At 40.7% G+C, this 24,800-nt stretch overlaps 1 protein-coding gene across 4 annotated transcripts in view; it reads right to left on the bottom strand.

Moving 5' to 3' along the window:
* Positions 1–318: 318 nt before the first annotated feature.
* LOC149822676 (SAC3 family protein A-like) overlaps positions 319–24,800 on the bottom strand; it is an 83,035-nt gene continuing 58,553 nt past the window's right edge. For 2 of the 4 annotated variants that reach the window (XM_089979968.1, XM_089979970.1), the window contains exons 12-15: positions 2,900–3,033; positions 2,593–2,819; positions 1,883–1,980; positions 319–935 (exon numbers count right to left, since the gene is read on the bottom strand). In XM_089979968.1, coding sequence (XP_089836094.1) covers positions 1,885–1,980; positions 2,593–2,819; positions 2,900–3,033 — 457 coding nt within the window. In that variant the 3' untranslated portion in view covers positions 319–935; positions 1,883–1,884. Of the gene's footprint in view, positions 936–1,743; positions 1,981–2,592; positions 2,820–2,899; positions 3,034–24,800 lie in introns of those variants that run through there. The other 2 variants (XM_089979969.1, XM_089979971.1) reach the window with 1 other exon arrangement.

Raw genomic sequence — 24,800 nt, 5'->3', positions numbered from 1 at the left:
TCCAAGACTCCGCCGCACGGCCAGCAATGTCCAAACAAGACTGTTGCACATAGCAAAGTGCATGCAATCAAAAGGACCTCAACTGTCCTTCCCACAACGGTCGCCTATAGATGTAAAACTTTTGATCACCCCATCCCTGCCCGCCAGTAACGCCTTCCCTCCAGCCTTGCGGTGACCGATGCATACCCGAGAACCGAATTGGAATACTCCAACTTGAAGAACCTTAAGCCAACCCACCCTACCCAGGTGCAGAGAACCCTCATGTGAGAAGTTTGTTTGTGTATCATAAATCTATAAAACAATACCAAATCAGATAAAAGAAGTCCGAAAACAAGCTTTTCACATGTAAAAATAACACAAATGGATTCGACATGAGCAATATCAAAACATACAAAATATCGATCGATATATAAAAAAACATAATCCAATTAAGCAACTCCAACTGACATGAATACACATTCAGATCTTATTTTTAAAGATCTCGTATCAAAAAAATCAAGTGCCGGATACAAATTGGGAATCCCCACCAAACACGATCCATTTGTACACTTGCATCCCAGCACATCACCCAAGTATGCTCCCTCCTACAACCCTGGTCGACTCTGACCTTCGAAGAGCTTCTGAAGGGCCACATCCCTATCCTTACGCACCAATTTCTCCAGGAAAGAAAAAATGAACTTTTCCCATTTGATCATGAAGCTTTTCCCGTGATTTGCCATAAGAAACAAGGGCTAATCCTTTTTTCCATTGGATCTATAGCTTCATTTACCAACGGGCAGTGAATTGACTGTGTACCTCCAATCATTTACCATGGAAGGCATAGGGATTAGTAGTGACTTACCCCTTTCCCAGTATTTGAGGCATTGATATAGTCGGTGAAAACATTTTGCCTTGATGGATCAATGCCCCTACCCAGCAAGATTTGTATGAAGTGCCTGCACCAATCACATGGAAGGTGTATCTTGAGACGATGTTTCCAACTTCATTTTTATCATTATTGCCAAAACTCTCAGAAAAGTTGACAGCCTAAACCATAGTTGCCAGAGTAAAATGCGAGTGAAAGAAAAGAACAGTTGAGATGCAAACGAATATGGAAATGACAAGCCACATGAAAAAACTGATTGCATGAACTTTAATGAATCTTTTTTCAACAAAATACACAGGTGTATGCTTCATATGAAAGAAACTTTGAAAAGTCATATTTCCAAGCCTCCCATAGTAAGATTACCAGCTTCTTCTCGAAGCTTCTGGTAACTATGGCCAAAACTCGAAGCAACCACATCTAAGCATTGTGATTGCTTTGCCACATCTTCTATCCACATTGTTACATCAGTTCAAACTATTAAGGGTATGAAAATATGCAAACCATGTCTTGAACCTGGACATGTACGAGACAGGAACCTACTGACTTGTTCAACAGCATGATCATCTAGAAAAGAAATGACGAGACAGAATAGTTTCCCACACTGAAATGATGAACGGACCATGAGTAGAGCACAATGACAACACTGTCTGAAAATGCTGATGAGAAATAAAACTTTAAAATGTGATTATATTTTAGCAGCATGAGCAAGTGATAATGATGAATATGTCAAGCTTTGCTCTTCTTGCAAACACAGGAAGAACGAGCATATAACACTACCAACTCCTAACAATGATGGTTGAGTCGTTTGTTAGGTACAGCCACTTGCAACAAGAACAAAAGGTTCGGAAAATTGGCTTTTTCCACTGAGATATCCCCAATCAAAATTACAGGTAAGTGCTACTTTAAATGGCCCAGCAAAATGCAGTCATCAGGACTGATTTTTTTTTCATATATTTTATGTTACATAATGAATTAACAAATAAAACAAAGAAAAAACAAATATATATATATATATACCACTATGTCCTTGTGAGGAAATCATTCACAGCAAGACTTGCATCACCATGTGCAACTGCATCTTCCGGCTCTGGCATGTAAAGGCTGGATGCTGTTGCCTGAAAATTTCCCAATGAAACAAATTTTTGGATGACTGAAAGTTATAAAGCAGATTTAAGTTCTATGGATAACTAGAGGATTACTACTCCCTAAATGAAAATAATTCAGAAACTTTCTGTAAGATATATCCAAAAATCAAGAGCCAAATTTTCTTTTAACTACGAAAACATCAAATTCATAGATAACTTCTGATTCTAACATGACTAATGGCAATTCTTCGTAACCTTTTCCATTAGAAAAAGAAAAAATAAACCAAGTCAAATTCTTCTTTAACAATAGAAAACATCAAACTCATAGATAACCCTTGACTAACATGATTAATGGCATCTTCATAGGACTACCTTTAAACTAATTGTTTTTGGTTCTTTCCCTTTCCAGTTATTGCTAAGATGAAGCTGACTTATGTCCATCCATCGCACATTTAATCCCACAGAAAAATTGTCTCTCATAGTATGCATTTTTATTGTTGGTTAAAATACCATTTGTTCAGCTTATGACACTATTCTATGCAATGCAGAGGGCAGTTATGAACTGTGAAATCTTAAGAGAGTTCATCTGGATTTCTCAGTGGCAGATCTGCAAATGAATGTGTTATGACATCAATGACATACCTTTGTGTCAAGCAGTAATTCCCCATTGGGGTCATCAAGGAGGTTTGCACCGTGAGCCCTTAACCATTCTTCACACTCTGATAACCCCTCTGCGTCCTTCTCACCTTCCGCAGGCACTGCACTTGTAAATCCCAGAGCCCGAGCAATGAATGATACTGGCACTGTAGGGCGATATGCACGTGACATGCATCTCACAGCTTCAAAACGCATTCTCTCCATGTAAAGGTCTGCAACAGAAGATGAGCAATAATTAATGTATAATGATGATGAAGAAAATAACAGAGCATCAACTGACAATTTGCAGTACCCATAAGACAAGTGTTCAAATTTGGTGCAGTCTTGTACAGCCTAAAAAACATAATATAATTTCCAGATGTTACAGCTGTGCGGACTGCCAGTGCATGCTTCACAGCCTCATCCTTCTTTGATTCCAGTGACAAACTGTCATGAAATTAATATTTGATGTCAAGCAGGAAGACTAAATTGTCAAAGTTACAAAACTTAGGAATTTTGACATGAAATATAGGCAAACAGCACACATGAAGGAAATAGAATTCTAGAAGATGCCAATACATTAATGTACTAGAGAAAGCATGGTGTCCCATTCCAAAAAAACAGATGCACATCAAGTGCATCCTAAAGATTGCACTTCTGCTATTGCTCATACAGATAAAAAAAAACTTCAATTTCCACTGAGAATACCCATACCAACATGAAAGCATCATTGAAGTTAGTGAATTATCCAAAAAACAATCTACCTCAAATTATTTAAAAAAAAAAGACTAAAAACCCCAAATTATGTGAAAGATGCTCATCTTCCAAAGTCTTGGACAATGAAGCCAGCATTCAACATGCCCCTTCGGAAGGACAACATTATGCAACACAAACAGAAGAACAAAAACTTGATATAAAAGAAAGCATCCTTAGACATCCTTCAGTCAAATTTATAAAAACTGTATTCTTCAATTTGATCCATCTCGACCATCTACGAATGAACTAATCAATTGGATTTCAGTCACATTTGTTTCCTCCCCCGCTTTAAAAGCGGAGCAGATCCAGTGATCGAGCCTGATTGCTTTACAAAATACTCAGGCCACACAAAACACAGAAAGTCGCTGTGCATGCAGCGAAATTTTTTGGCAATTTTCTGTGTATTCTGTGTTCTACACAGAAAATCGCTGCAGGCGCAACGACTTTTCTTTGTTTTGCATGACCCGAGTACTTTCCATAAGAACTTAGTATTTCTTCCTCCAGTTCCTCTTTCCTAATTATATGGTTTATTTCTATCATTTTTCATTAGCATTTTTACTTTCTCCACGGGTTCCGTCTATATCTCTATATACTCTTTCAATCCTTATTCCTTGCCGATAGGTTAAAGTAAAAAGGTAGGGAACATTTGTCCCAATAATTTTCAAATTCTCAGCCTCAAAAAGCCCAATATTAGAAATGTGGATCAGTTCCTGCACATGTTTCTTAGGCATTGTTTAATGGAATATTTTAAACAGAATATTTGCAATTTCATGGGAATCTTACAAGATCATTGTGTGCTTGATGCCCAGAACTGCATAAAAGGTTAATCCTAAACTATGTCACACGGACTCTTCTAACAGGGCACTGCACCCGCGTCACACCCGCACCCAGGCGGGTGCGACACTTGGACACAACTTCCTTTGTGTTAGGTGAAGTCAACCACAATGAGGTCCATTTCTATCCAAAAGTAGATTCAGTTAACCCTAAAGTCTATTTTTATCTATATTATATATATAAATACATAAATGCACACAAATACACGTAGTGTTAACTTAAAACTGTTAAAAATTATATATATATATATATATATATATATATATAAAAAAATCCCCGCACCCAAGTTTTTTAAAAGTGCCGCATCGCCGTACCCGCACCTGCACTAGCACCTGCGTGACATAGATCCTAAATCAGTGTTGTTGAAAGAGCTTCTCAAGGCACAAAAAGCATGCTTCGCCTCAAGGCGAGGGACTTTTTGCCTTGTGGCATAAGCCCATGGTGCAAAGGTGGTCAAGGCGTGTGCCTCATACGCCTTGAGGTACACGCTTCATTTATATTGACCCAAAATCAAATAAGAAAAACTCAAAACAAAAGGGGGGAACAGGGCACCCCCACCCTCTTTTTTTAGATCCCAGACCCCACCCTCTTCACCACTGGCGGCAGCTGTAATGAAACAAGGTACAATAGAACAATAGGGAAACAAACACAATGCCAACAAAGGGCTTTAATAAACTCACTTAAAGTTGGTCACTAATGGACCAAATACAATCTCAAAAGAGATAAAAATACCAAACAGCACAAGAGGCATACAAGCCTATAAGATGGGAAAAAACTCTAGAGAAAACCCCTCAAATGCTTCTAAAAGCATTGAGGAACAACAAGGGAGTGAGGCTCTATTTATAGAGCCTCACTCCAACACATGGGAGGCAGTCCAGCTCTTTGGACTGCCTTCCAACAGTCATTATTATGACTGTTGGGTGGCAGTCCAACGTCTGGTTGGACTGCTGCCCAACAGTCATAATTTGACTGTTGTGCACAACTGTTGTGCCCAACAGTCATATTTTGACTGTTGTGCACAACAGTCATATTTTTTACTGTTGTGTACAACAGTCATAAATATGATTGTTGTGCCTAAGCTGTATGACAGCTTATTTATTTATTATAATGTTAAATTACATTTCAGTCCCTAGTGGACTGTACTATATGATAAAAGACAAAAATACCCTTATTGGGTATTTGGATACAATTTTATTTTTAACACTCCTCCTCAAAGTTATGGGGAAATCACCGAAAGTTTGTTAAGAAGATACAAAAATTGAGGTAGTGGAAGAGCTTTGGTGAAGAAGTCTGCAATCTGAAATTTGGACTGGACATATGGCAATGTAATGGTCCCCTTCAAATATTCTTCGCGAACATAGTGACAATCCATCTCAATGTGTTTTGTTCGCTCATGAAATGTGTGATTGCTGGCTATATAGATGGCACTTTTATTATCACAGCATAGCTTTGAAGGTTCTGAGACATCAACACCCATATCGGAAAGTAGTGCTCTCATCCACACAACTTTAGTGGTTGTGGTAGCCATTGCCCTGTACTCAACTTCCGTAGAGGATAAAGACACTTTCTGTTGTTTTTTGCATCGCCAAGAAATGAGAGAATTACCTAAAAATACACAAAAGCCAGTAGTTGAGTGACGGTTATTGGGATCTCCTCCCCAGTCAGAATCAGTGTAAGAAATAAGACTTAAAGATGAGGAAGAGGATAAGAATAGTCCTTTAGATATAGTTTTCTTGATATATCGAACTATTCTTAATACTGCACTCATGTGGACGGTTGTGGGCGCATGTTGAAATTGACTTGCAGAATGTACGGCATGCGCAATATCTGGCCTTGTAATGGACAGGTACATCAACGATCCAATAAGTTGTCGATAAGGGGTTGGATCATCTAATAATACTCCATCTTCAGCTCGCATTTTCGCATTTATTACTTCAAGAGTATCAGCATATTTTGTGTTCGTGATTCCTGAACGCTCAACAATATCAGCTGCAAACTTGATTTGAGATAAAATATATCCTCTTGGTGAGTAGGCTACTTCAATTCCTAAAAAGTATCTCAAAAAACCAAGATCAGTCATATCAAAAGATTTTTTAAGCAAAATTTTAATATCTTCAATTTTCTTTTGATCATTCTCTGTGATGATCATATCATCAACATACAAAAGAAGAATGATCAATGAGGTACCTGTAGATCTCACAAAAAGAGCAGTGTCAGTGTAACAAGATTTAAATCCAAGTTTTAATATCGTACCACTGAACCGATCATACCATGCTTTAGGGGCTTGTTTAAGCCCGTATAGGGCTTTTTGAAGACGAAGGACCATGCCTTTTTCAATAGACAGACCAGGGGGAGGATCCATATATACTTTTTCATTTAAGTTTCCGTTCAAAAATGCATTTTTAACATCTAACTGATATATCGGCCATTTTCGAATGGATGCTACAACAACTAGAGTTCTAACTGTAGTCATACGAGCTACTGGGGCAAAGGTTTCTTCATAATCTATACCATATTCTTGAGAATATCCTTTTGCAACAAGTCTTGCTTTATATCTCTTAAGAGACCCGTCACTTTTTGTTTTAATTTTAAACACCCATCTACACCCTATTGTCTTCTTTCCGATAGGAAGAGGTTGAATTGCCCAAGTGTGAGCTTTGTGTAATGCATCTAATTCAATTTTCATGGCTTCAACCCATTCGTTTATATTTTTGGCCTCGTTATAGTTGAATGGTTCATGATAGGAATGAATGGCTAGAAGACATGACCTGTAGTTTGGTAAGAAGGATTCATATGAGACAAACCTACTTGGAGACCTATGTGTTCGTTCTGACCTTCTAACACTAGTTTCTTCAGTATTTGTTAATTGATTATATCTGTCAAGGGCACACGGATGCTCCCCAGTATTTCGTCTAGAGTATTGAAGAAGATCTTGAGGTGGTTCACTACTTGAGTCATTAATAGACTCGAAGGTTTCAGTATCATTACTAATACCTTTATTGGGTAACAAATCAAATAAGAAAGCATACTCGGATTCTTTCTTAGGAACTTCAAAATCAAATCCACTGTCATTTTCTAGAAATGTAACATTTCTAGAAACATAGAGTTTATCATTTGTTTTATCATAACATCAATATCCTTTTTTATTATCAGCATAACCAAGAAAGACACATTTTATGGCTTTAGGAGAGAGTTTGCTATATTTTTCAAGAAGCACGAAGCATTTACAACCAAATACCCTTAGCCTTTTTAAATCAGGAGAAATTTTAAAGAGTTTTTCAATAGGAGACTTGTTTTCCAAAGTTTGAGAAGGCATTCTATTTATCAGATAGACTGCGGTTAGGGCAGCTTCAGCCCAAAATTGCTTTGGAATTTCTTTTGAAATAAGTAGGGTTCTAGTAGTTTCAATGATATGACGATGTTTTCTTTCAGAAATCCCATTTTGTTGAGGTATCCTAGGGCATGATTTTTGATGCACAATTCCATGATTTTTTAGATATAATTGAAATTCATTTGAAAGAAACTCTCCCCCAGAGTCGGAGCGGAAGACTTTAATATTTGTTTTAAATTGATTTTTAACTAGATTATGAAAGTTTTTAAAACATGAAAAAACTTCGGATTTGAGTTTTAGAAAGTAAATCCAAGTATGTCTACTAAAATCATCTATAAATGTAACATAGTAAGAATAACCACCTTTTGACATAACAGGGGCGGGACCCCACACATCCGAATGCACTAATTCAAAATTTTTATGTGTCACAGAGGTTCTAGACCCAAAAGGTATCATTTGCATTTTTTCAAGTATACAATCTTCACATACAAAATTTTTATCTTTACAAAATTTTTTCAAAAATGGAAAAAGAGATAATTTGGATATACTTGGGTGTCCTAATCTTTTATGCCAAAGATCTATATTAATGTCTTTGACATGATTACAAAACGAGTATTTTGGTAAACACAGGAAATCCATGTAGTAAAGGTCTCCTCGTCTATGGCCTTGCCCAATCAGCTTCCCTGACTGGAGATCCTGCACCCAACACGCCTTAGATGAGAAGAATACTTTACAAGCACAGTCAACAATTTGAGAGACCGAAAAAAGATTCAAATCCAGTTTGGGAATGACTCTCACTTTTGGAACAAAGATTTTTTTTGAAATATCATCAAGGTTTCCTAAGCTTTTGACTTTTAAAGAGGTACCATCGGCAGTTGACACACATAAAAAATATGATTTAGTGCAATAAGATAATAGAGACTCATTACGAGTCATGTGGAAAGAAGCACCTGAGTCTAGAATCCAAGAGGACTTACCTGAAGGAGACGAGGAAGAGATGGCAGCTCCGGATGTAGAAGGTGCAGCCTTAAGAAGTTGTGAGACGGCTTCTGCTATTTGAGCAAGATTTAATTCATTGAAGCTGCCCCCTTTTCTTGATTCTTGAGGTTCTTCACTTAAGGCGGCCACCTTTTTAAATTTGGGACATTCCGGTCTTATATGTCCGGGTTCCTTACAATGATGACAAATAATTTTTCCTTTGTATCCTCCTTCATTGTGTCCTTCTCCATTGAACTTCTTGTCAAAGTGAGGTGCATTCCAAGTCTTGTCTCTTCTTGACAAATTTGAGCAAGGGCCTCACTTATAGAAGGAGAAGTGGTCCTATGAAGCAAGGAAGATCTTACTTGCTCAAATTCCGATCGAAGGCCATAAAGAAAGGAGAAAAGATTTTCTCTTTCGATTTGGGTCATTCTCATATCAATAGCCGAACCTTCTCATTTTGGTTCCAACATGGCTAATTCATCCCAAATAGGAGATAAAATACCGTAAAAATCTCTTACACTTTTATCTCCTTGTTTTGAATTAAGTACCTTATCTTGGAGATAATAAAGTCTAGCCATATCCTTTTGGATAAAAGTACTTCTTAGAAAGCTCCATGCGTCACATGCCTTCTTGAATTTGATGATATTGGTGGCGATCTTGAACTCCATGGTATTCATAAACCATGAGAGTATTTGTGCATTGCTTGCCTCCCAATCTTCCAATTTATTTTGGAATTCTTCCAAGGCTTTTTCTTTTTCTTCTTCGGACAAGGCTTTGACTTGATCTCCTTCTATTCTAGTCAATTTGAGTTGTGGTTCACTAGTAGAACCACTAACAAAACCCCACAATTTTTTTCCTTTGATATGATACTCCATAGCCGTCGCCCACATCAAGTAGTTGTTTTAATTGAGTTTGTAGGTGATGACGGTGACGAACTCTCTTTCTCCCATAATGAATACTTGAGTTTAGACTAGAGAAGATAGGGAATGATCAATGATCGAAGAACACTTCCTTCACGAGATTCTCCTTCTTTCAAGAACCTTGCTCTGATACCATGTAATGAAACAAGGTACAATAGAACAATAGGGAAACAAACACAATGCCAACAAAGGGCTTTAATAAACTCACTTAAAGTTGGTCACTAATGGACCAAATACAATCTCAAAAGAGATAAAAATACCAAACAGCACAAGAGGCATACAAGCCTATAAGATGGGAAAAAACTCTAGAGAAAACCCCTCAAATGCTTCTAAAAGCATTGAGGAACAACAAGGGAGTGAGGCTCTATTTATAGAGCCTCACTCCAACACATGGGAGGCAGTCCAGCTCTTTGGACTGCCTTCCAACAGTCATTATTATGACTGTTGGGTGGCAGTCCAACGTCTAGTTGGATTGCTGCCCAACAGTCATAATTTGACTGTTGTGCACACCAGTCATATTTTTGACTGTTGTGCCCAACAGTCATATTTTTTACTGTTGTGCACAACAGTCATAAATATGACTGTTGTGCCTAAGCTGTATGACAGTTTATTTATTTATTATAATGTTAAATTACATTTCAGTCCCTAGTGGACTGTACTATATGATAAAAGACAAAAATACCCTTATTGGGTATTTGGATACAATTTTATTTTTAACAGCAGCCACCACCCACATCTCTCTCTCTCTCTCTCTCTCTCTCTCTCCTGCTACCTTTTTCTATTCCCTTCCTCTACTATTGCTTCTTCTTTCCTCTTTTTTTATCCTTCTTCCCTCCTTCCGTTCTTTTTCTTCCCTCCTTCTTGATCTGCAATTAATTGACTGCCAGTGTAGGTTTGTAAAGACTGTTTGTCATTGACTTCATTGCAAAATTTGACCATCATTTTCATTTTTACTATTTTTAAGATTGTACAACATTTGTAATATTGTGATATCCATGTTATATCCCAGTACTAGAAAATGATATTCATTAATGTTGTTACGCACTCCTTTCAGACTGATATTATTTCTGTTCTCGACTTGTTGAAGTTGAAATTGTTCATGTCATTCAAAATATTTGAATTTTTGTATGCATCATGGAATTGCTAGGGCCATTTTAGAAGTTTGCTTCAACATTTAAAAACTCGCCGAGTCAACTCGTTGACTCGGCTGACTCGGCTCGGCCCTCCAGCGGGTCAACCCGGTAAGGCATACTCGGGTGACCAAGACTCGGGCATGACTCGGCTAGACTCGGCCGAGTCACGTAGAACTCGGGCGAGGTCTGTCGTTTTCCTTTTTACAAAACTCGCTGGAGGACTCGCGCGACTCGGGACGAGTCATGGGACAACTCGGAGGGTTTGTTTTAATGGCAGTTTCGCAATATTAATTATTTTACCCTTTAAATGGTTAACGAAATGTGAAAACCTAAAGGGTTTTCACTGTTCATTGCGTTTAACCCTCGACTGAAGAGGGGAAAAGCCGAGAAGGTGCGGCTGCAGCTCCAGCCATCCGGCGAGAAAAGCGACGCCGGAAAGGAGTTTCCAGCGTGAGCAGTGACGCCAAGTCGCCGACGAAGGCACATCGTCGCAGCTCCGACGTGTCTTCTCCAGCAAAAATAGTCCATCGGCGACATTTTTCGACGCCACCAAGTATGTTTTTCAAATTTTCCCCTTTTGTGTTTTTTTTCTGCCGCTGCGATAATTTCCGGCAAGATTTTCCGGCGAGTTTTTAAACGTTGGATTCAAGGTGGTCCTTCGGCTGCTGCGACATCGCCTGCGAGGCGTACGCCTTAGTATTTGAGGCGTACGCCTCACCTCAGTATTTGAATCGTACGCCTCACAGGTGAGGCATACGCCTCAGTACTTGAAGTGTACGCCTCACAGGCGAGGCGTACGCCTCAGTTCTTGAAATGCTAAGATGGATGGTTGTGGAGCCAAGCTACATATGATGTGAAGTCTTTACATTTAGGAGGAAAGATGTGACTTTTTCATGGCTTTGTTTTCCCCCTCAAGAGTTCCCTTAGTTTCATGGCCGTTATTAATGGAGTCCAATTGGCAAGGTCAAGGTTTAGCCTCCAGTTGTTTAAAAAATAGTTTGCAGCTGCCATTTTATTCTAGCTATTTTCTGTGGCATATTTGCAAGCGTTATTTTAAAATTAATGGAGAAAGAAAAGGTCAAACGTTATTGTACGTGGATTCCACTTATCCTACATCTCTCTATTTGCCTTCAAATCTTCATAAAAGATTTGAAACCTTATGAATGAGAAAATCCATTTCCACTAGAACAATTGGCTCCTTTGTTAAATAGCACTAATCTCCCCTGGATCGCCAGTTTGGCTCACAGGCGAGGCGTACGCCTCACAGGCAGCACCAAGTTTCCATCCAATCAAACTGTTAAATTTTGACACTGGACCTAATGGTGCTCATTTTTACAGCACGTTCTTGCTTTCTCCACACCAAATTCTGATGACTTCCAAGAGCTGAATTGTTATCCCTGCACACTGAAATACACATTGAAAACTAGGCACAGACACACAAATACTGCAAGTCAAATTCCTCAGCCTTTAATAAATATATGACAAGTTCACTGGATTTTTGCTTTGAGAACTTCCACATGGTTACTAGGGGTACTTTTTTCCATTTTGAATAGCAGCCTGTCAAATATATAAATATCGTTGTGAACATTTCTATTATCTATGTTTGTATAAGAGATGCAGTTCTATTTTTTCTGCTTGTGTGTATGTCAATGTTGTAGACCTCTTCTTTTTCTGTGGACACTTTTCTTTGAAGGCTTTTGTTTATTTTTTTCACCATCATATTCTGGAGAAATTCAATGTGGCTATTTGGTAGTTTGTAAATAAATCAATAGCATTGCATATTTCTTGTTCTTATCCTTGATAGATGCAGCCAAGATTGGGTTTGATTTATTCTCACTGTTGAAGATGTAGGTTGCTGAAGTTGTGAAATAATATGCCATCATTTCTTTCGCTATTTTAAACAAACAAATTTGACAAAAAAAATTAGCATGAATCCATTATTTATTTTTTTTGGCAACGAAGCATGCACTAATGGTTTTTTTTTGTTGTTGATAACTTGATTGTGCTAGTGTTAATAGTAAAAAAAATGATAACTTGCTTATGCAGATGAGCATATACAGTGTTCATTTTGTGTGCATTATGTAGTGTACCATGTATAGTTTTAGTTTTATACTTGTATGACACTATGTTTTTAAGTTTTTAACTTTCCTTGGTGGGTTTGTACTAACCGTGCGTTATAGATTTATCAAATCATCAAAGAAATGTCAGAAGAAGGATCTTCAAGGACTCCAATAGCATTCACTAAAGGAAAGGACCCTGTGTGGGATTTTGGTTTACCACTTGATAAGAAAAAGAAGAGGGTACAATGTACTTGGTGTACAAAACAAATGAGTGGTGACATTAATAGACTTAAGTATCATCTTGCTGGTATTAAAGGAGAGGTGGAACCATGTGACAAAGTCGAAGAATCTGTAAGAAAAAAAATTCGTAAGAATTTGCAGTCATTTAAGGAACACAAATTATATAAGAGAAATATTGTAAATGAGATTGGTTCCTTTGTTGAAGTAAATGATAATGATATAGACTTGTCAGATGAAAGTGATGAGTCTTCTGAGAAAAGATATATAAAGGGAAAAAAATTGATGAACGATGCCCCAAAGCATAATCTTGATGCTTTTGTTAAAGTGAAGGCAGGGTCTCTATCAATGAAACAACTTGGAATAAAAGCAGTTTTGGATAAAAAAACTAGAGATAGGTTATGTTCAGCTATTGCGAGATTTTTTTATCATTCAGCCATTCCTTTCAACGCAGCCAATTCTCCTTACTTTACGAAGATGATTGAAGCTTGTTCCTCAGTAGGAATGGGATTGAAGCTGCCTTCTTCATCTGAGATTTCTGGAAGATTGTTACAAGAAGAAATTAAAAAAAATTGATGATTATTTTAAAGAATACAAGGAGTCTTGGGCTGAAATGGGTTGTTCTATTATGGCCGATGGTTGGAAAGATGCAACACAAAGGACATTGATAAATTTTTTGGTTCATTGTCCAAGGGGCATTTACTTCTTGAAATCAGTTGATGCAACAAGTATCGTGAAGAATCGAGAAAATTTATTAAAATTATTTGATGAAGTGGTGGAAACAGTAGGTGCAGAGAATGTTGTTCAGGTATATTATTCTGTTCTTTTGTAATTTTCTATTAAACATTGATATTTATAATTTGTCTAGTATGTTAATAATGTTTTGAAATTTAAAAATGACAGATAATCACAGATAATGCAGCCAACTATCAGGCAGCTGGAAAGATGTTGGAGGATAGGAGGAAAACCATATTTTGGACTCCTTGTACAACTCATTGCATAGATCTCATGCTTGAAGATTTTTCTAAGATAATAAGCATAGCTGGATGTGTGGAAAAAGGAAAAAGGATCACGAAGTTCATCTACAATCATACTTTTGTTTTGAACCTAATGAGGACTCAATTTTCTAATAAGAAAGAAATTTTAAGACCGGTTACTACAAGATTTGCCACTAATTTTATCATGCTTCAATCTTTGCTAGATCATCGAAGTGGTCTTAGAAAAATGATGGCATCAGATGAATGAAACAATTCAAAATATTCATCATTTGCTGAGGGAAAAGAGATGGAGGATATTATATTGAATAGTAATTTTTGGAGAGTCATAGAATCAATTGTTAAAACTATAGAACCTCTGGTCAAAGTTTTGAGAATGGTCGATGGTGAAGAAAATCCTACAATGGGTTATCTTTATGAAGCTATGGATAGAGCCAAAGAGGCTATAAAAGAAATTCATGACAATGACGAGAAAAAGTATAAACCTTATTGGAAAATAATTGACAATCGTTGGGAAAATCAACTTCATCATCCTCTTTATGCAGTAGCATACTATCTCAATCCCAAATACCACTATAGTCCACAATTTTCTAAGGTATGTATTTGTTTATATCTTTTTATTAATTGTTTTAAATTTTGAATATGAACTTTCTTTTATCAATTACCAATTTAATGTATTTGACTATTTGCACTATTTCATGTAATTCACAAAGCATCCTGAAGTAAGGCGTGGTTTAATTCAATGTATTGAGAAGTTGGAGCCAAATATTTCAGCTAGAGTAAGAGCATGAAAGCAACTTGAGTTATTTGAAGACGCAAGTGCAGATTTTGGTACTTCTATAGCTGTTATGACTAGAGATGAGCATAAGCCAGGTGATTTATCTTTAACATTATTGTTGTGTTGTGCAAAAGAATATTTCTTTAATCAACTTTTCATTTTTGTGTGTTTTGGCTTTATGCAGCAATGTGGTGGAAAATGCATGGAATATGTGCCCCCGATCTTCAAAAAATTGTTATTCGTATACTTAGTCAAACATGTTCTTCATCTGGATGTGAATGAAATTGGAGTACCTTTGATCAAATTCACACTAAGAGAAGAAATAGATTAGCTCAAAAGAAACTTAATGACTTAGTGTTTGTCTATTATAATTTACGTCTGAGAGAAAAGCAATTAAAGAGAACACGTCTTGACCCAATTTCTTTGGACAATGTATATTTGCAAACACCAATGGATGAATGGGTCATGCAAGAAGGAGTTTTAGATGGAGATGAGGTAAAATCATAAAAGTTTGTTTGATATTTTAACTTGATTAAAATTGTTTTAATTTAGTTTTTTGTCTTTCTCTATTGCATGTTAACTCAAATGTGTCATATTTTATTGAATGAAGGATTTCTTAAGAGACTTGGAGATGGAAGTTGAAAACATTGAAGAAGCTAATCTTATTGATGACGAAGGTGGTGATGGAGTTGAAGATGAAGATGCAAGGGAAAATGCAACCACTAGTACTCCAATTCAGCCATTAATTTCTACTTCAAACTCAAAAATTGATTCAAATGAAGTTCCAAATAATAGCACTTCGCCTCTATTTGAGATTTGAGTCACTGACTCTTGACTTGAGAATTGAGATATCATATTTTGTAAAAGTGGATGAATTTTGGATGAATGAAATTTGATTTTGTCATTGTGTTATGATCATTAACTTTATATTTATGAACTTTATAACTTAACTTTACTTTAGGGCTTATTTTTGAAAAATATTGAATTATTGTTTTGCTTGGTTGTTCGATTTCTTGCTATTAGATAAGTAATTATAAGTTAGATATAGTTTTACTTGATGTTATTTTACTTATTAATCAATTACACTAGTAATTAAGTCATTCTACAAACTTTTATATGTTTAAATGATAATTTATATATTGTTTTTCTTTTAAAATCAAAAGTTAACAAAACCCGGTCCGAGTCACTGAGTTGACCCGCCGAGTCACGAGTCCATAAAGAACGAGTCGAGTTCCGAGTCACGGGTTTTAAAACCTTGGTTTGCTTTTATCATATAGAAAAATCTTTTTGGGGATCATATAGAATTTTGCTTTTTTGTGCATCGGTATTTATTGGATATTTCCTATTTATTATTGGTTGTTAATTCATGAATAAAGCACTTCTTTTACTTATTTGTATTTTTAGATTTTTTAAAGTTTTAAAATATATTTTTGAGGCTTATGCTTTACACCTTGCTTCATATTTGGCGGAGTGCTTCACTATGCATCGATGCTTTTCACAACATTGCTCCTAATGAATTCATACCTAAGTCACACAAACTCGGCTAAAAGGTCGACGCACCCGCGTCGACACGCCCCAACACAGGTGCGGCTTCGGACACGGGGTGGACACGATCAACTAAGTGTTGGACTCGGTCAACGCACCGGAGCTGAGTCCATCCACATTTTGGACTCTGTCAACTTTGACCGAGTCTATTTTTGTCCATTTATTTTGGTAAGTTTGTGTTGTTACTGTAACGATCCAAAATTTCGAACCTTATAAATTCCTTGAAATAGTTGGAAAATTCCTTTTCTTTACAGAGTTTATTTCTAAATCAGCGGAAACGATTTCTTTTAAAAGAAAAAAGAACAGGTTTGACAACCTTGGGCACGTTAGCGAGAAAACAAAGATTTACCATGGACGATCTGCAATAATACTTAGGAAACCATTCCTTCTATTTGAAGAGAATATCAAGTTTGTACAAAATTTGGGTTTCCTCAAGGGAAAACCGTATCAAAAACCAAAAATGTCCAGGAGAAGCACTACGAGCAGAAACAGTGGATCCTTAAATCATCTCGCAGTCGCGCCATCGCCTGTTGCACCTAATCGTCACCTGTACCCATGAGATGGGTTAGTTTTGTGAAAAACTAGCAGGAGTGTACAAAGACAGAAATAACTAAATTAGGCATAGATAATTTATGCAGCAGGTAGTAACGAGCGAACTAAGCAGATAGACTGGAGGAATAAGCTAAGTACAACAAACTGAAAAGGGTGTGCATGCTCAATTTAGTTATTACTTGATAACCGACCATGCGGGTATATACATGGCACGTGAGTCGAAATAGTCGAGTCCAAGCCGAGTGTTCATTATGTTAAGTATTTTAATATACCTCGGTTGTCTGACTGAATCCTATTCCTATGGAGACGACCGATGGTCGAGAGAGTAAGTCTCCAAGGCCTGATAGGGATGCATCCAACTTCTGCAGAAGTGTTAGGCTAACTTATATAGCCCCTATCCCCTCCCCCTAACCTCCGATGACTGGGGAAAAATGGGTCTTTTGCCCTTTTTTGGAAGCCATAAATGGACTGTCCATCGGAGTTGGTACCCTTCGTCCTCTCTCTTGACGAAGCAAGGTTGAATTGAGCGCGACGGGGTTTCTTAGCCGTTGCATCATTCTTCATGCTCTGGTCCATTAGACCGAAACGAGCATCTTGCCTATGAAGGCGATCCCACTCTTATATGTGTTTTCAACAACCTGCACTAAGCATTAATCGAGGTCATAAGACTCTCTCATCCAATCGTCGTAGTACTAACATGTCTCGCATGTTTAAGAAGTACACTTACGAGAAAAGGGATACAGATCCCTAATAGGAGCCTCGGGAGTGTGTTTCGCAAAGATATAATGTTTTTTTAAAAACTATTTTAACATATCAAATCTTTCGAAACGACACACAATCTTGCCAACATAAGGCATGTGATTTTCTCGAATCTGACATCCGATGACGCAGTGTCTGGGTGCTATGTAAGTCACGACACTGGTTTTGGTAAATGGGTTTCACAAAGGAACCTATCACCCAACAACTTGGTCTTGCTCCAGATCAAGGGTTTCCCCAAAACATATCGGGTGGAAAGAGGAATAGGTATTCCTCTCGAATACACTGAGTCTATGGCAAGGAAAAGAAACAAAAGATAATAATGCGAAAAGGAAGTGCCTGGGCGCGAAGCGCGACGGCAAACAGGAACTGCGAAAGCAAGGGACAAGGATCGCGAAACCGCGTCCTTGAATTAAAAGACAGTAAGTAGTAACTATGAAAGCAAAAGCCTGGGCGCAAAGCGCGACGACAACAGAAACAGAAAGTGCGTAAGCAAAGGATAAGGACCGCGAAACTGCGTCCTTGAATTAAAAGACAATAAGCAGTAAATACGAAAGTAAAAGCCTGGGCGCAAAGCGCGACGGCAACAGAAACAGAAAGTGCGTAAGCAAAGGACAAGGACCGCGAAACCGCGTCCTTGAATTAAAAGACAATAAGCAGTAAATACGAAAGTAAAAGCCTGGGCGCAAAGTGCGACGGCAACAGAAACTGAAATGCGAAAGCAAAGGACAAGGATCGCGAAACCGCGTCCCTGTTACGGCAGGCAGGGGCCAAAGGCCCCCTGCGGCTATCTAAGAGGCGGCAGGGGCCAATGGCCCCTGTCGTTCGTGGAGAAAAAAGGGGGGGCAGGGGCCATTGGCCCATGCGGGACTGAAAAAAAAGGGGGCAGGGGCCGATGGCCCCTGCCGGAAGGTGAACAGAAGGAGGGGGGGGGGGGGGGGGGGGTAGTCGCAGGGGCCTTTGGCCCCTGCCTGCCGTAACAGGAGAGGAGACAGTGAGGGAGGGGGGGGGCTCACCTGCGGCTGCCGGAGAGAAGGGAGGACGGCGGGGAGGTGGTTGTCGAGGAGGGAGCTCGCCGGAGAGGGTGGCGCCGTGAAGGGGGGGGGGGGGGGGGTTGGCCTGCGTCGGCAAAGGGAGAGGGAGATGGAGTCGGGGGAAGAGAGAGCAGAGGAGAGAGAGACGAGAGATGAGAGAGAGAGTCGGGGGGGGGGGGGGGTCAGGGGAGGCTCGTAGGCCCTCCCCCTCCACTCTCCCCTCTCGTCTTTTAATAGGGAGGGGGCGCACACAAGGTCCGCCCCCTGTGTCGCCGGAGAGGCCCCCTGCCGTGGGCTGCCAGTCCCCTCGAAAAGGGTTTTCGAGGGGCTGGCACAGGTTGGATCCGGGTCGGGTCTGGACCCGACCCGGGTCCGATCTTTTTTAATTTTTTTTTTTAACTGGTTTTTACATCCAACCCTCCTTAAAATAATTTCGTCCTCGAAATTAAATTGAACTTAACGATCAAGGTACAAGTCAGGGTATTTCTACCTAATAGCAGAGTCAGGCTCCCAAGTACATTCCTCTATTCCATGGTGCTTCCAACGGACCTTTACAAGAGATATTGTCTTAGATCGAAGCACTTGATCTCGACGATCAACGATCTCGACTGGTCTTTCCTCAAAAGACAAATCCTTCTGAATGTCTACATCATCATAATGGATGATGTGTGATGGGTCGTGAACGTATTTCCGAAGCATGGATACGTGAAAAACATTATGGATCTGAGCGTACTGAGGAGGTAAAGCCACACGATAAGCTGCTTCACCAATCCGTTCTAGGATCTCGAACGGTCCGACAAATCTAGGGCTTAGCTTTCCCTTTTTCCCAAAACGAAAAACGCTCTTTGTGGGAGATACCTTAACAAAAACCATATCTCCTATCGAGAAGGTGAGCTCTCGACGACGACGATCCGCGTAACTTTTTTGCCGACTTTGTGCAGTACGGAGTCGCTCTCGTATCATTTGCACCTGCTGAGTGGAGTGTTGTAGCACTACAGGAGATTCCATCCTTCGCTCGCCAACCTCGTCCCAGTAGAGAGGCGAACGACAAGGCTTTTCATACAAGGCCTCGTAAGGGGCCATCCCGATGCTAGCGTGATAATTGTTGTTGTACGCGAATTCGGCCAGACTGGTATGAGAATCCCATTCTCCCTTCCAGTCCATCATGCACGCACGCAGCATGTCCTCCAAAGTCTGAATTGTGCGTTCAGACTGTCCGTCTGTCTGAGGGTGAAATGCGGTACTGAACTTTAAATTCGTACCCAACGCGATTTGAAGTTGTCCCCAAAACCTCGAGGTAAACCTCGAGGTAAACCTCGGATCACGATCGGAGATGATAGATACCGGAACACCGTGCAACCTCACAATCTCACGAATGTAGAGATCCGTCAAACTGTCTAAGGACTGACTAATACGGATAGGAAGGAAATGAGCCGATTTCGTGAGTCGATCAACGATCACCCAAATCGCATCGTTCTTTCTTCGTGTCCTTGGCAAACCGACGATAAAGTCCATAGTGATGTCTTCCCACTTCCATTGTGGGATGTCCATTTGCTGCATCACTCCGCCAGGTCGTTGATGCTCTATCTTAATCTGTTGGCAAGTCAAACACTTAGAGATGTATTCGGCCACGTCTCGCTTCATTCCGCTCCACCAATATCTGCGTTGCAAGTCTTTGAACATCTTCGTGCCTCCCGGGTGAATCGTATATTTGGATTTATGGGCCTCTACGAGAATTTCGTCTCTCAAAACGGGATCATTTGGGACCCAAAGACGATTTTTGAGCCAAACGCTTCCATCGTCCTTAAGTCGGAAAGGAGTATCGGTTTGATGTGTACGAGCCTTCAGCTTCTCGTACTGCGCATCAGTCTTTTGCCCAGCAAGGATCTTGGCTAACAGCTCAGGTTGAGCTATCAGATTAGAAAGACTGATAGAATTTGATGAGACTGCAAACGGTTTCCAGGAAACCAAACCCTCAATCAACTTCCAACCAACGTATGATAGGTTGACGGAAATGCTAGAAGCCTTACGGCTGAGAGCATCAGCTACCACGTTCGCCTTTCCTGGATGGTAGGAAAGGGTGAAATCGTAATCCTTGAGAAATTCTAGCCACCGTCGTTGCCTCATATTAAGCTCTTTCTGTGAAAACAAGTACTTGAGGCTCTTATGATCCGTAAAAGCCTCGAATTGTTCCCCGTACAAGTAGTGTCGCCAAATCTTTAATGCGAAAACCACAACCGCTAATTCCAAGTCATGAGTCGGATAATTTTTCTCATGAATCTTAAGTTGACGCGATGCGTAGGCGATTACCTTACCATTCTGCATAAGGACGCAGCCCAAGCCCGTCCCGGAAGCGTCAGTAAAAATAACGAAGCCGCCTTGTCCTGAAGGCAAGGCCAAGATAGGAGCGGTAGTAAGTCGTTCCTTCAGTAACTGAAAACTGTTTTCGCACGAATCGTCCCACACGAATTTAGCCTCCTTCTTTAGCAGCTTTGTCATAGGCAAAGAGATTTTGGAAAAGTCTAGGATAAATCTTCGATAATATCCAGCTAATCCAAGGAAACTTCTGATGTCACGAACATTCCTCGGTTGCTGCCAGCTTAGTACGGCCTCCACCTTTGCAGGATCTACGGATACGCCTTTCTCGGATATAACATGTCCTAAAAACATAACCTCCTTGAGCCAAAACTCATTTTTAGAGAATTTATCAAACAAACGCTCCTTCCGCAAGGTTTCCAAAATGATGATCAGGTGTTCGCGATGTTGATCCCAAGTCTCCGAGTACACCAGGATATCATCAATGAACACGATGACGAAGGTGTCTAAAAAGGGTTTAAACACACGGTTCATGAGGTCCATGAAGGCTGCAGGAGCGTTGGTGAGTCCGAAAGGCATGACAGTAAACTCGAAATGCCCATACCTGGTTCGAAAAGCCGTCTTGGAGATGTCATCTCCCTTAATTCTGAGTTGATGGTATCCTGCCCTAAGGTCGATCTTTGAGAAAATATTGGCATTCCGCAGTTGATCGAACAGGTCTTCGATACGCGGTAACGGATACTTATTCTTTATCGTGGCCTGGTTGAGCATTCGATAGTCGATGCACAACCGCAATAATCCATCTTTCTTTTTAACGAATAAAACAGGAGCTCCCCAGGGCGAGACACTGGGGCGAATGAATCCTAGATCCATCAATTCCTGTAGCTGCTTCTTGAGTTCCTCGAGCTCGGTTGGCGCCATACGGTATGGAACTTTAGAAATTGGCGCAGTACCCGGTAGCAACTCGATGTTGAATTCAACCTCTCGTGGTGGGGGAAGTCTTGGCAGCTCCTCTGGGAAGACGTCTGGAAAATCCCGAACCACCTCCAGATCTCTAATCGAAACTAGCGTCGGTTCGGACTGTACGACACTGACTAAAAAGGCAGTGCATCCCCTTCTCAGGTAATGTTGTGCCTTTAGCGAAGAAATCATCTTGCTTGCATGGACCGCCTTTACGAACTTGAATTCCACCCTAGGCATCCCTGGTGGAGATAACCCAATTTTGCTTTCATGGCAAAAGATCTTGGCATGGTACTTGTGCAGCCAATCCATGCCTAGGATGACGTCAAATTCGGTCATATCTAGAAGGATAGTGCAGGCCGGATAATGTCGATCTGCCAAGACTACGTCCAAAGCTGGCACGTAGGTCGCACAAATAGTGCTCTTCCCAATCGGGTTATAGACGTTGAGAGCATTATCTAACAAACTTACAGGTACGTGCAAGAGTTCAACAAATTTTACAGAAATAAAAGAATGAGTGGCACCGCAATCAAAGAGTACGAAAGCTGCTTGGTTAGCAATCAAGATGGTACCTTGCACAAGCTCGCCTTTGGTCAGCTGTTCGACCGTGGCAGTGTAAACGCGTCCTGGTGCTTTCTTCTGGCCGCTGGACTGTGGTTGCTGCGCCTGGTAAGAAAGTTGTTGTTGTTGCGGTTGCAGCGGTGGTCGGGGGAGCAGAGGTGCTCCACCATTCCGTCTGAGGTCGTCAGCCGCCTTCTTGTGGCACTCGCGTGCAAAGTGGCCCATCTTGCCACAGTACAGGCATCCGCCTGTAAGAAGAGGGCATGCTTGCCCGGGGTGAGGTCGTCCGCATTTGGGGCAGACATCGCCCGCCTGCTGCCGGGCGGGAGGGTTGCCCTGAGGACGCTGACGTTTAGAAGGAGGATATGGCTTTCTTTCACCTTCCTTGTTTACGAAAAAGGGCGGTCGCTTGGTTTGACCGCCAGAGGGATATTTCTTTTGATCGTTACCCGCAACGGGTGGCTTCTTGCTTTGGGTGCTCTTGGAGCGTTCCCAATCCTCGGTCAGGAGAGTGGCTGCAGCAACAGCTGCGGAGAGAGTTGATGGCATGCTGTTTAGGACCCTTGGTCGGAGTCCTTCTTTTAATCCGCGGATGAATTTAGCCGCCCGCTCCCGATCATCTGCAAATAAGTTAGGGCAATGACGCTCCAACTCCTGGAACCTGGAGATGTAGTCCACCAGACTTGACGAGCCTTGGCAAAGTTCCAAGAACTCCACCTTTTTCCTCTCCCTCGCATGAGGAGGAAAATAGTTCTCCAAGAAAGCCTTCTTGAAAGCCTCCCAAGGAATAAACGAGTCTGTCGGGAACTGTATGTTCCGAGTCGTGTCCCACCAATGGCGGGTGGCACCCAAAAGTCTGAAAGTACCATAAAGAGTCTTCTTGTCTTCCGGGACTACCAAAACTTGGAAAACCCGCTCTACTTCCAATATCCAATTCTCGGCTGCATCGGGGTCGGGCTTGCCTGCGAAGGTTGGAGGATCGAGCTTTAAGAACTTTTCATATGATACTGCTGCAGGGTGGCTTGGTTCTGGGGTAGGTACTTGCTTGTGTGCTTGATTTCGCATGGCGCTAGCCAATGCGCTCAAAGATTCCATGATGAATCCCCGTTGATCTGACCATTCGTCAGACGAACCTTCGTTCGACCCTCGAACCATCCTTAAAATACCCAGTTGATACATGAGTCATAACTTGAAAGAGAAGAGTAATATCAAAAAGTTTATCATATTTCCGAGTAATAGAGATTACAAAAGCCCAACAGTGCTGGTATAAGAGGGCACTTACAAAAAGTTAAAACAAAAACTGCCCACGGTACAAAAACCAACGAGTTTTATATCCTATAGGGATGATGAGAGTACTTCCTCAAGTACTCTCTTGCGATACTCGTGCGCCTCAACCCGCGCAGAGGGGGAAAAGGATGCAAATCCTCATTTGGGACTCCTTGCCCGTGAAGAGGAGTAGTGGGGGAGTAATGTGGTGAGGCATCCGGTGCATAGGGCGGCGAAGCCGGAGTGTATACCGGAGAATCCGGTACGTACTGCGGTGGAGCTGGTGTGTACATCGGGGAATCCGATATGTATAGCGGTGAAGTCGGAGTGTTTACCGGAGTATCTGATATATACTGTGGCGAGTCTGGGGATGGTGTGTAAATTGGTGAGTTGGGGGAAGGCATATGAGTGGGTGGAGCGATGTCCTGAGCACTCTCTAGGGGTAATATTTGTCCATCACACGATGGTGTGTCATAAGTACCCTGGACTGAGGATGTTGTGTCCTCCAGATCTTGTGCTGCAGTCGCCCTTCTATCGTATGCTTCCCTGAGTTGACAATTATCCATCGTATGTCCTTCGCCGCAGAAAATGCATCTCATCTGGGCTTGCCAGGGGGATTCTGCTTCAGATGATTCCCGAGAAGTGTGTCGATTAACTAAAACATGATTTGGCACACGACTTCCTTCCCGAAAGTGCATTGTTGCCCATGTAGCGGCTAGCGGTGCCTGGTAGGTATCCGGAAGCGTAAAGCCCCAAGAATCCGCAAAAGTGGGAGGGGGCGGCCCGCTGGTCCAATGATCTGAACCGATAGAAGAACGCTCAAGTCTTCCTACCACAGTGCTTCTGCCCCTCACAGAACGACAACGCGTTCTTCTTGCGCCTCTTCTGCGTCCCAATCTTTCACCATCCGGAGGGTTCATTTTCTTTGGACAAGAAAAATCCCAAATACTCATGTAAGGTATACTCTAGTCTAATAATATAGAAAAAGAGAAACTAAATTACTTACAGCGCGATGCGGATGCTCGATGACCAAGAATCACTGTTTCGATCTGCTGTGATACCAAGTTGTAACGACCCAAAATTTCGAACCTTATAAATTCCTTGAAATAGTTGGAAAATTCCTTTTCTTTACAGAGTTTATTTCTAAATCAGCGGAAACGATTTCTTTTAAAAGAAAAAAGAACAGGTTTGACAACCTT

Source organism: Nuphar pumila, chromosome 11 (assembly GCF_984573655.1).
Source record: "Nuphar pumila chromosome 11, dmNupPumi1.hap1.1, whole genome shotgun sequence".
NCBI classification, from domain to species: Eukaryota; Viridiplantae; Streptophyta; class Magnoliopsida; order Nymphaeales; family Nymphaeaceae; genus Nuphar; species Nuphar pumila.
Note: the sequence above shows the minus strand (reverse complement) of the source record. Positions and strands in the feature narration are given on the sequence as shown.